At 37.4% G+C, this 13,383-nt stretch overlaps 1 protein-coding gene across 1 annotated transcript in view; it reads left to right on the top strand.

Annotated features, from left to right (window-relative positions):
* Positions 1–13,383, top strand: part of LOC126353911 (pneumococcal serine-rich repeat protein) — a 664,303-nt gene that overhangs the window by 625,408 nt on the left and 25,512 nt on the right. Inside the window, exons 11-15 of the mRNA XM_050003143.1 lie at positions 1,382–1,480; positions 1,970–2,129; positions 5,886–6,026; positions 10,303–10,475; positions 10,724–10,925. Coding sequence (XP_049859100.1) covers positions 1,382–1,480; positions 1,970–2,129; positions 5,886–6,026; positions 10,303–10,475; positions 10,724–10,925 — 775 coding nt within the window. The remainder of the gene's footprint in view (positions 1–1,381; positions 1,481–1,969; positions 2,130–5,885; positions 6,027–10,302; positions 10,476–10,723; positions 10,926–13,383) is intronic.

The following is a 13,383-nucleotide window of genomic DNA, read 5'->3' on the forward strand; positions in this document are numbered from 1 at the left end:
GACTAGCTGCCAAGTCATCCTTTGCTGGATGTGTAACTTTACTACACAGTACAGACAAGAATTAAGTCAAAGTTTCAGTTCAACAATATTAGTTATTTGCAATAGCTACATTTTAATATGATGAGTCTTGAAAAGTTATAAACTGAGTTTTGAAGTAGGAAAAGGTTACTAAAGTAATCTGATACTCATCTGGTTAAACTGGAGATCATGAAGATTATTATAATCTTGAATCATATTATTTTAAAGAATTTCATTTATTCACACTAATCAAACTTGACAACACTTCTACTGCTTCCCACTTCTACTCATAATAATGAACCCTGTACTACTATACAGTTGCAGCCACCATCACATTTAAAAGATTCCTACAATGCAATGCAACAGCCTTAGATATGATTAAAATCTTTGTTATACATAAATTTCAGTGAAAAAGATTGATAAAAGTAATTTCACAAGTGATGTTACAATCAAGAAGAAATATAAGTATGTTTTCAAGTAAGACTATTGTCAGTTACAAAAATTTTCTGTAATAAATTAGTAAAATAAATATGTTTAACAATTACTACACAAATATATAAAAATATTCATTAAAATAATTATGTACACAAATTCCAATCATTGTTTGTGTCATGAATACTAAAACTTTACAACAAAAAACATTTCAAGTACTACTGAAAACTTTGAATGAGATAACTGTTTCATTGTGATTAATCCATTGTGGCACTTAATTTCATAAGACTTGAACAAAAAAATTATTTAAACTATTGTTACATGACCACAAATATACAACTATGTAATAAAAAATCATTTAGCATTGTATTGTTAACTAATCAGGTGTATTGTATACTACAGTAGTTGAATCTCAGTCTGTCACAATATGAGGGATGTGGTGACCTCCCCCTCCCACTTGTCATCAGTTTTCCTGACCATGGAGCTGCCCCTCAGTTGTGTTCATGAGGCTGAGTGCACCATTATTCCAGTTCTACCCCAGAGGAAACAATCCCTGAGAGTAACAAGAATAGAATCTGGATCTTCCTCATAGCAGTCAGATGTGCTGGTCACTCAGCTGCAGAATGGACTTCATTGTATTCAGTATTACTGAAGAATTGCCTTCCCTGTTCCATTTTCTCAGCTTTTTATCTGTTATGTCTCTCAGAGAAGCATTAAGTAAAATTGTATAAACAATGCAGAAATATCATTAACTTATTTTAAATAAAATGTGTAATTGGTTAACCAGCATTTCAATTGATTTAATCATTTTCAAGCATTATTACCAATTTAAGTAATTTTTTTCAGAATTCATTGTCGTTTATGACTGATCTGATTTCATATGTTTCTACTCAGTGGAGCACTGATCTAATCAATAATCATTATGTTCTAGCTCAATGAGTCCAACTCACTGGAGTTCATGTAGTTTGGAGTACCTAGCTCTAGCATTTGAGCATGGTATGGATTACTGCTTAAGAAACAAACCTAAAAGGTAAGTGACCGCAAATTTGAGTGTTTCTATAAGTTTGTTATATACATTATTGTTTGAGCCATTTACCTTTAACTCTATTATTTTGAAGAAAAAGAGAATGTTATGTTCATAATATTAGTTTTGGGAGTACTACTATTTTATTGTAAAATCAAATGTACAGATTTAAGAAGATAATCAGACTATGCTTGAAAGCACAATTTTTGTGTTTGTGTATTAATACTGAGGTAACTTACGATATTTTTGTCTCCTTTGTCATTGATTCTTTAGAATGCACGCTTGTATGTAGTCAGCATTTAAAGGGATATTGAAGATTTTATGTTAAAATTTTTTGTTTGTTTCAATTCATTGTGTGCAATAATTTTTCTTTAATTTGAAAGTATGTTCAGAGAAGGCTACCAATACTATGTACTTAAATCACCAAGAAAATACTATTATATTATAAAGAAAATACTGAAAGACTCCACACCACAAAATTTTTCGCTGTTGCAGTCTGTTTGATGGCCCAGTATGTGGCAATGGATTTGTGGAAGCTGGAGAGCAGTGTGACTGTGGATTACCTGAACACTGTGACAATCCATGTTGTAATGCCACAACTTGTATGCTTTTCTCTAATGCTTCTTGTGCTACAGGGGAATGTTGTGATCTGAAGGTGAGTAAGCATTTTACTAGCAAAATGATCAGTTATAATTTGAAACTGTCTTAGACCATCACATATCTGTAAAATGTAATTGATTTCATATTAAATTCTATGTGATCCATGACAAGCCTATTGTATTTTCATTTTCTTCTGGAATATTGTTTTCAGGACCAGCATGTTGTTCTTCTCTCTAAATTTTTCTACCATGTGACCTCAATCAATTCTTGTGATGTTTCCCACTGATAAATCATTGTTTGGCTTTGTTCTGCTGTTACATTAATATCATCCACTACCATATTGTTATGGGATATGCTGTGATTTCAGTTTCTGTAACTCTTCGGAAAGGTTTTCTATCCAATTATCAAGATGTGAGCATGTTTGATGATTTCCGTACAATAGCTTGCGTTTCTTTTTATGAGTGTCTTGCAATTCTTTCTTCCAGTATCTGCAACATTGTTTTTCATCTTCCTGTATACAAACACCTGAAATGTCTCTCTGCTTTGGTCCCTTGTAATAATTAATATAATCTTATTTTAATTCCATTTGGCTGTTGGTTTTTACTGCACTTCCACTACATCCCATTCATTTGGCTGTTAGTTTTTACTGCTCTTCCACTACATCCCATTTGATCTTATTCAACTTCTCTTTTAATTTCAGTAGCCTATGTCAGATTCTATAAGGTACTGCAATTTACTGATCCTGAAAATATAATAGAAGCAGTCGTGTTCCTTAAGGCTCCTTAGCCAAATTTAATGAGACAGAAGTGGTTGAATGCCTCCCCCCCCCCCCCCCCTCCACCCCAATGACCTGAAGTTATTATCCAAGTTTCTTCAGTCCTCTACTCCAAATATTCTTTCACTCATGTTGGACTAACGGCATTCCAGAAACTTGCATGTAGCACCAAGCTCTTCAACAATCCTGCCATAGCTAAAGGGTTATGGGAGACAGTGCTAAATAGGAACTTGATTCATCATGATCAGTTTGCATACTGGTAAGTGTACCAACATCAGGGGCGGTGGCAAGGGAGGGGCTATGGGGGCTATAGCCCCCACTCCCTACCCCGGGGGCTATAGACCCACCCCCCCCCCCCCCCCCCCAATGGAGTATCATATTACACTGGATAAAATGACTTCAGAAATCAGAGAATATATTACTCCAAAAAAATAAGAGCGGCAGATAGCTTACTGCAAACCAGTAAATATCATTTAACTTGAAATTGGCATCTTATTATTTATTAATACATATTTTTTACCCTGAACTCCAAAATAGTTACCAGAATCTACTTTGAGCAACACCAAATCTTACGAATTTGTCAGTGGCTGACCCCCCAACTGTCCTTTTCTTAAGCGATATTCCATTCCACTAACCACCCCCTCCCCACCCCCCACTTGATCGACTTCTAGAATCGCCCCTGACCAACAGTGTCGTAAATATTGTGATTTAGCAGTCAGTCAGTCTGTCTCCTTGTTACTTGTGAAACACTTAACCCAGAATGTAACAGACTTGGACCCACCATTCTGTATGCAGTGTGAGTTAGTGGGTAGCTCTTCCACATTTGTTCCTCACAAAGTAACTCTTTAAGACTGTTGTCTTATGGGTACTAAAAGATGTGTCGTGTAAATTTCTGAATTCATGTGTCAGGCTGTACTCCAGTTTCTTGCATTAATTCACACTAAGATGTAATTAAAGACCACATCCACATTTTTTAGTAGAGGCTGTTTTGCTGCCATTTTCTCTTACACATATTATAAATGTGTCTCCTCTATTTTTTTGGTTAAGTAGTCTGTGGCTCACTATATATGGATCTGTGTTTTGGCTCATATCAGTATCATATTGACACAGATTGTTGTGGAGCTGAGGGCTCATCAAGACCTGTCACACAGTTCTGTGCTCACCACCCTGGTGCACTGTGGGCTATGTGGTTATGTTTTTTAGTACTCGTAGATGTTCAACAGTAAACTATTGTAGCAGTATGTGGATGTTTGCCTGCATCCTAGTAATGAGGCTTATTGAAAGTTAAACAATAGTGCACTGGTCATATAACTGTGTAATATTGGGGGGCTGTAACTCTGCATCTGTCGGCTACATCATTTACAGTAGACAGTACTGCACTTCCACCCCCTATTTTTTCAGACAATATGTAGACACCGAAGACAATCAATGAAGAAATAAAAGCGGGCAATCCATCACAACAGGCAGAGGACAGGATGGCCATACAGCAGCAGAATGTGATACCTGGACTTCTGCCACCACCACCACAGATTATAACTTTCCCTTCTAGATGCAAGATACTGGTACCATTGATACTTCATTGGTTGAAGAGTGTTAGGTGTAGTAAAAAATTACATCCCACAGCACCCCCTACTTCGTCTGAGAATGATTGCTTCAAGGTTACAGTGTCACTTGGCTGATAACCCAGAAAGATTCAATCAGCCTGCATTCTATTTCTAAAAAAAATACTTGTGACAACACCTCCTTGATTGTAAGATGTGAAAGAAAATGTGTGCGTTATGTGCTTGGAGATAAAATACTTCATTTATCCCTTTTAGTCACTGTTACTTATTTTATAAAGACAACTGAACTCCACACATTTTTACTGCATTTAAAGTCTTTTTCTACATACAGGGTAGTGTCTTATTTGTAAAGGAATTTCATACCAGCCACCCACAGGAATTTCTTACCAGCCACCCACAAAGTACCTAATTAACTTAATGTACTCATATCTCTGATTTGTCACCCGTACCGTCTGCCATGCACCGCCTTGTGGTTTGCAGAGAGTAGATGTAGACGAATCTAATTTAATCTAGTCCTTTGATAAAGTTCTTGATCATCAGACCAAGCAACAGTGTCTTGTTTGAAATTCCAAACCTCTCTGCAGTGGCACATTTGATGGTGATCTGTCCTCGGATGGAAAAATTAATCTAAGAGCAGACTGCTATAAATTTATTGATCATCACACTATGGATCAGCGTCTTGACTTTAAGTTTCATACCTCTCTGCAGTGCCACGTTTAATGTTTATCTGTTGTTGGATGGGAACATAGGAGGTAGCCTTTGTGCTATCCAAGAGGGGGTAGGTTATGTTCTGGTACTGGTTTTCACCCTTCCTGTTCCTTTAATTGCATATTCATCTATAACAACAAAAACACGACAGTATATTGTGCAAGCACTTGTCAATAATCTGCATGATATGGATGAAGGCACTTACAAATAACTGCCTCTTTACCTGGACACTGTGTGGAATTTCCATATTCTGCTCACTATTCACTGATTGATTTTGGATTGATGTCAACATTTTTACTTACTTTAATTAATTAGAAAAATTATATGAGTGACTGTATATTTATTAATGCCATTAAATTGAACTGAATGTATCAGTTTACTTTCATAAAATATTGACCATATTTTAAATGTTGAAATAGTATCAAGCTGAATGGTTAGTGTTCATGCACAATTGTTTCAAAGTTCACAGTTGCTATATAGTGCTATCTGAAGAATAACTTCAGAGATCAAGACCATTTACATCTCCTCTCCGCCTCCAACCCCCTTCCCTCATCCACATCCACCAGTTAATTTTTCTTTCTTTTTATGGATGAAATAGAAAACATGACTTTGTTGATGGTTGCTATGCATTTTCCTTATTTATAAGAAACTATATTGCTCTTGTTATAGTGCTACAGTTCGTTAGTGTTTCATTCTCTTTTTACAAAACAGTATTTAGTTTGGTACAGTTTTGATTAATAAATTATACCTGTTGCTGTCTTTCAAGACATGTCATCCAATGAAGGCAGGGACAATGTGCCGTTCTGCTGACCATGAATGTGATCTTCCAGAATACTGCACAGGCCAATCAGAGTATTGTCCTGATGACGTATACAAGATGGATGGTGAAGTGTGTGATGGGGGAAAAGTAAGTTCAAGGAACTACATTTTATTGTTGTGAATTGTAATTTGGCATGCAGAAGTAGAAGAGTGATTTATATAGTGATGGCAGTGTTTTGTTCAATTACTATTGTAAACAACATTTAGTGAAATCATATGAAACCAATATAGAAAATCTGTTACTAAATACCTAGATGCATTTAAGAAGCCATTCTTCCTGTGCTCCATACTTGAACGGAACAGGAAAAACTTAATATGTGGTGTTATGGGGAGTATCCTTTAGCAGGAGGTAGAATTTTAGTAATCATTCTGAAGATTTCAGCAACTTTTTTGTGTATTACATGATTCAAGTACATTGCCAGTGAGCAACATGCACAGAATTGTATGCAGAAATAAGATACGATAGGAAGAAAACAAGAGGCCACTTTGCTTAAACAGTGGCACATGGAACACAAATGTCATGTGCTTATATTTTGCTCATAGAGTGCTATTTGAGACAGGATTACATGAAGTATGCTGATATGTATTATAATTGTACACAACTGTGCATACAATTGTATGCATATTATACATGTATTAATTCTATATCTAGCTTTTTTAACTGTGTTAGTGCCTTCCTCAAAGAGAAAGGAAGGATAGCCAGGAAGTTTGCGAAGGAGAGTCAGGTCATTCAGACTTCAGGTTGAGAGGAGCCTACCTTTTGTGAGAACAATGAGAGACATAAGAGGAAGTGCAACAGAGAGTGTCTGTTAACTATGGCAGATGTGAAGGATAATGAGTACTCTATCAGTAGCTAAATAACACAGCTGAATGGCCCTTGGAGACAGAGCAAATTCCTTCATGAGATGGGGCAAGTTGAGCTATCAAGTAGTAGTGAACAAATGTTTACCAATTTTTAAGTGTCTGTTGTTCCTCATGAATGTTTAAGAGGCTGCTCAGCACAAGCCTTATAATCACAGTACTGGTACAGCCCATGACAGTACAACTTTGAAGACATTTTCCAAAATAATGTAATTTTTAATTGTCCATATCACTAACACAAAAATACGTCTGTGCATAATGTGCTTTGCAATTTTAAAAGAAAAGTCTGCTCCAGTGTCCGCTTGCACTGGTTGACATGGTGAGCATTTGTTCATTACGTCCTTCTTAACTAACTTGCTCCATCTCATGTGCGGTTCTGTGCCATGCTGTCTAATTTAAAGTTGCCATGGAGCAAATATTCCAGATCGCTGCCACTTTGCTGGTTATTAAGCATGTTTTACTCTCACCAGCACATAATGTTAAACCAGTTATCACATTAGACTAATATGACACATCTGTGTCAAAAGGGCATTCACTCTTTAAGACACATTTTTTTGTAGTTAGAAACACACATTTTTTTTGCTGATAGTCTGCTTCAAATGAAACACATAATGAATAATACTAGTTTGTGCTGGCTCCAACTACCCATATTGCAGTAATGAAATTGCAAATATTTGTTTAGCACCATAGAAAATGCACTGATGACTATTGTTGGAGGTGCCTGTTTTATAGGTTGGAGAAAAACAACCTGATAAAATGGTGAGAGAAGGATAGGGGCCACAAAATTGAGCAAAATTTTCTAGAGAACTGTAGGTCAGAAATGGACAGTTGTGGATCTATGGCCATAAAATGACAGTCAATCAGTGACAAATGCCTTGATGTGTATGCATCTAAACCAGCTTGCCCAGCTTGTATCTGCTGTGGTAAAGAGTGCAGTTACTAATTCAGTAAGCCAAAGATAATTGTTTGAGCTGAACAGCCGAAGCAAGGCAAACTTTAAATTCCACTCCATGGCTGACTGCATTAGACATAAATTATCTGTGGTGATTGTGGGGTAATGGTTGACTATTAAATCAACCACACCAAATGGAATGAAATGCCATTAATTTGTTAAAATGATAAAATGTACCTGCACTGCTAGACACAACAAAAAATTTTCAATTATTGAACCAACTTTTACATGCTCATCACTGATTTATTGCTGCAGCTTCACAACTTTGCATTTCTGGCCCATGGTTGTTTAGTTTTGCTTGATTTAATTTCCATTATCCTAATTATCAGGTAATGTTTATCCACCCTATGGTATTAACCAATTGGGCAGTTACTCATAGCTCACTTCTTTGCTCTTGCGCAACCCCCCCCTTCCCCCACTCTCGTATATATATATATATATATATATATATATATATATATATATATATATATATATATATATATATTAAAAACAAAGATTCCAAGACTTACCAAGCGGGAAAGTGCCGGCAGACAGGCACATGAACAAAACACACAAACACACACACAGAATTACGAGCTTTCGCAACTGGCAGTTGCTTCGTCAGGAAAGAGGGAAGGAGAGGGAAAAATGAAAGGATGTGGGTTTTAAGGGAGAGGGTAAGGAGTCATTCCAATCCCGGGAGCGGAAAGACTTCCCTTAGGGGAAAAAAAGGACAGGTGTACACTCGCACACACACACACACACATATCCATCCGCACATACACAGACACAAGCAGACATATTTAAAGGCAAAGAGTAAGGGCAGAGATGTCAGTCGAGGCGGAAGTACAGAGGCAAAGAAGTTGTTGAAAGACAGGTGAGGTTTGAGCGGCGGCAACTTGAAATTAGCGGAGGTTGAGGCTTGGCGGATATCGAGAAGAGAGGATATACTGAAGGGCGAGTTCCCATCTCCGGAGTTCGGATAGGTTGGTGTTGGTGGGAAGTATCCAGATAACTCGGACGGTGTAACACTGTGCCAAGATGTGCTGGCCGTGCATCAAGGCATGTTTAGCCACAGGGTGATCCTCATTACCAACAAACACTGTCTGCCTGTGTCCATTCATGCGAATGGACAGTTTGTTGCTGGTCATTCCCACATAGAAAGCATCACAGTGCAGGCAGGTCAGTTGGTAAATCACGTGGGTGCTTTCACATGTGGCTCTCCCTTTGATCGTGTACACCTTCCGGGTTACAGGACTGGAGTAGGTGGTGGTGGGAGGGTGCATAGGACAGGTTTTACACCGGGGGCGGTTGCAAGGGTAGGAGCCAGAGGGTAGGGGAGGTGGTTTGGGGATTTCATAGGGATGAACCAAGAGGTTACGAAGGTTAGGTGGACGGCGGAAAGACACTCTTGGTGGAGTGGGGAGGATTTCATGAAGGATGGATCTCATTTCGGGGCAGGATTTTAGGAAGTCGTATCCCTGCAACCTCTCACAGAAGAACCCCAAAAGTGCCCCACTTGTAACAGAATACTTCCCGGGACTGGATCAGACCTTGAATATAGCATAAAACAAACGAATTGGCAATACAGAACTTGCCTTTGATCAGTTTTTTTAAAATTGGAAAAGAAATGGAACAGTCAGTTGCCATACTGAATGAATAGCTGCTGGCTGCACCAAATACTATATCTGAACATATGTAGGCTTGTTTCACTTTTATTGTCTGACAATAGACATGCAGTCATGAACTAAATGAAATCATTCGGCATTGCAGTAACCTACACTAAGTCTAGGGTATTGAAACTTTCCTTACTGCTATGTGCTAATTTTTGTCAGATGCCTGTATCAACAATATTTGTTTAGATTAATCCATTTGGGCACCAAGCACAATTGTTTTCTTTTGGTATGACCTTATCTGTCTTATTATGTACTAATATATTAGTAAAAGCAAAATTTTCAAATTTGTGTAAGGCATGATTGTTTTGGTCTCATATCCTTTTCTTGACAACAACCTTCTTGTGGTTAAAGCACAACTTTTGAGAAAGGGGGGAGGGCAGGTTACAGATTTTTATGTTTTGTGTGCTAACCGTTTGTATGTCTGGGAAATGTTCAGTTGTAGAATGTTTATTAGATTTTCAATGCAGAAGAAAGAAGAAGAAAAATAGATTGTGTTAATGTATTTGTATGAGCTTGGGTAGCCTAATCAGTTACTTCTTTTAGCTAACGCAAAACAAAAATTGTACATATTAACACATCATCAAAATAAGTAATCCTTGTGCCTATATTTGCCGTCTGTTGCGGGAGCTTCAGGAGAAGGAACAGCAGGTCTGTAAATTTGTTTTTAATAAAGTGCAATTATAACTCTTTCCTGCACAAGTTAGTTTAGGATGAAAATATGTTCTTTTGGAACAGGTAATTGTTGTTTCTTGGGTTCTTGCCATTAACTGAGTTATTTATTTAAATTTCCTGTGCTGCATTGCAGATACTATATCAGAGGTTCTTCTGGTGTCTTCATATAATTCAGGTAACTTATGAAACAGTTGTGCATAGTAATGGGAAATTTCTTGCAGGCATTTTGCTATCAAGGTTCTTGCCGCACACATTCTGACCAATGTCGTCTGCTGTGGGGCCCCTCAGGGAAGAGCTCTGACATGCAATGTTATGAAATGAATGAACAAGGCAATCAAAATGGCAACTGTGGATTTGATCGCTTGAACCGCTCGTTTCACAAGTGCACAAAAGAGTAAGCTACTTTTTTATTTTTGTACATATATACTCATTAATGTGTGTATTCTCTTTCCCATGCATACATAAATACGTTGAGAGTAAGCAGAATTTTAACTGCTGTTGGCTTCCAACATATTCCATTTATTTAGCAGATTTTTGCACTCATATTTGTTGATGGCACTAAAAAATTTACGATATTGTGTCAGCTACACTACTGTCCCAGATTTTTTTCTTATTTATTACTGTTGCTGTTCACTGTTTCAGAGACATATATTGTGGAATGCTACACTGCAAGCATCTGAATGAGAAGCTTGAATTTGGAATGGAATCAGTGGCCAGGCTGGCACATTCCTTTATAAATGCTGGTGGAAGCCTTATCCCCTGCAGAACTGCCCTTGTTGACCTTGGTCTCAATGAAGTTGATCCAGGCCTTGTACCAAATGGAGCAAAGTGTGGTGAAGGAAAGGTGAGAATTTTGTTATGCACAATACCTGTGAGCAGTTGCTCCAAAATATGATGATATGCAGAAAAATTAAAACTTTAGAGCAATGTTTTTTGTAATGACAAGCACAGTTATGGTATCTTATATTTGATATAATTGCAATAAATTAACTGACTAGATCCACCAGTAAGAGAGAAGGATTATTGTTCACAAAAATAAGATTTAACTCTCATGGCTCCTCAAATCTGACTTGTAAAAGGGGGGGGGGGGGGGGCGAGAGCATTTCTATTCACAATTGATAGGTGATGTGTGTTCCTTCAGTGCAGTCCCTCCGAGTTTTAAATAAGACTAAGACTTGAGTTTTCAATTACCAGCTGTGTTTGAATCATCCTTATATTGTACTTGACTGTGACTAGATATGCCATCATTTTGAAAGGTATTGTCTGTTCCTCTCGGGATGTGGAATGTGCCTGTACCAGCCAGCATGTTCGCATTGACATCAGTGTTGTCACATATGAACAAGGTGAATGGATGGCTGGCTTACCAACTACAGCTTTCTTTGCCAGCAGCACATATGATCCATGAAGCCTAGAAGCTTCATCATAGGAAGCTGAAAATCCTAATGTTGCTAGGAGATTTAGAAGCAGTTTGGATCCTAACTTCTTGTTCATTTATGTGGCAATCCCAATTAAAATGGCAGACAAGAATAATTTTGGTTGCATGGCTAACTTATTGATGTGTGCCAGAGCAAGACATTTCTTCTTTCGTGATTCCAGTGAACCCAATTTATATGGAGGAGGAGATGCATTGGCTCAGGGACAACGTGGTGGGAATCACCAAAAAAATTATCAATGGGAGGGTAAGCAGTAGTGCTGGACACTTAAGAGCGAGTATCTTCTAAAATAATTTTGCCTGCAGTTTTCACAATTTGAGCCATTTCTTCTTGAGTGTCTTCTTTTTTACCTCTTTATAGAGTATCAGTTGCCTGACAAAATTTTTGGTCAGTTTTCTTGAAACATACAATTTTTCCTCTCTTGGGTGAATCAAAGATGATTGTCATGTTTATACTTCTCTTTCATGTGCTTTTTCACAGCTTTAACTTCTGGACGAGAATTTCCAGGTACCTCGTCAAGCAACTGTCCGAGGGAAAACTGGCACTTGTCAGTGCTCTCCTTGGGAAAGGTGAATATAATTTCAATGTTGTGATCTATATTGGGAGTAGGTTGTCCGGTGTTTAACGAATACGTCCATATATTTTGTAGAAACTGTGAATACGCTTTTGGTGATATGCCACATTATCTGCAGTTAAATCTGTCTCTGTATTATCCAACATGCTCATACAGTTTTAAATTTTTTGTTCCCAGTCATCACCTTTCAGTCTTGCACATGACAAAATTGTGATTGCTATCTCTGGGATTGTTACTTTTGATCATGGGATTGCACATCAGAATTCTTCAGTAAACTCTTCCTCACTTGAGAAGCATTTGTTGTTGAAATCAAATGATAATGATGACTTACCCAAGCGAGTTGGTTTGGGGGAAGTTGTAATGGTGTCATTTTCAAGACATAATGAGACCAAAAACAGTTTCTCATTGTTTTAATTTTGTTTGACAAGCTATGTGAACAGTAATTTCCGCCACTCCTTCCAATAACTGTTGATGTTCAGGCGTTTTGCATTTGACACTGGAGGCAACAAGCATAGCAACTCTTCTCTTTTTAACTGCAATCACTTACCATTCTGCCAGACTTTCTTTGCTTGTGAAATACTTGCCATATTAGATCACTACCACCACGAAAATAATTCGAATTACAGCATGTTCACAAAAAATACGTTTTTATGTCACTCGAATAAGAAGTCATCAATGAGCATTTACATTGAGCAACTGCAAGAAAACTGTTTTGAAAGGGAGAAAACCTCTACTTTTGGAATTGTATGTTGCACCTAACACAATTTTCACAGAATTTTTGATGAATGAAATTTATAAGGCAAAAACAACTTGTGTTTTGTTGCTGTTTTTGTGAAATAATGATGGCCTAAAATTTCAAGGTTTTTGTCAGCCCCTATGATATTAGCATAGGGTTCTCAAGATCGAAAACTCAGATTCTACTCCACAGAACACCCACAAACAGCTCTCTAAAGTAGAATTAAGTTTGGAATACTTTCCTCAAGCCCTGGACTATTATCTTTGCAGTGTGACTGTGAACATAGGTCTGTAGAACATTTTCGGAACTCCTTGTTTTCATACTATCTTTTTCACTGAAAATTAGCTGACAGACATGGAAATTGGCTTATATAACAGTGTTACCAATTGTACCATTTTTGTCTGGGTGGAGAAGAGTTTGAATAATTGTCTGACTGTCTCAATATAATGATTTCCCCAAATCATTTCATATTAAGCTGAGCTGTTTCCACGAAAATGCCCTCAGCTTATTTCTTTTTCCATCTTTGTTCCTTAAGTCATTCGTCTGTTGATCTTAACAA

This window comes from Schistocerca gregaria, chromosome 3, assembly GCF_023897955.1.
Source record: "Schistocerca gregaria isolate iqSchGreg1 chromosome 3, iqSchGreg1.2, whole genome shotgun sequence".
In the NCBI taxonomy this organism is placed as follows: Eukaryota; Metazoa; Arthropoda; class Insecta; order Orthoptera; family Acrididae; genus Schistocerca; species Schistocerca gregaria.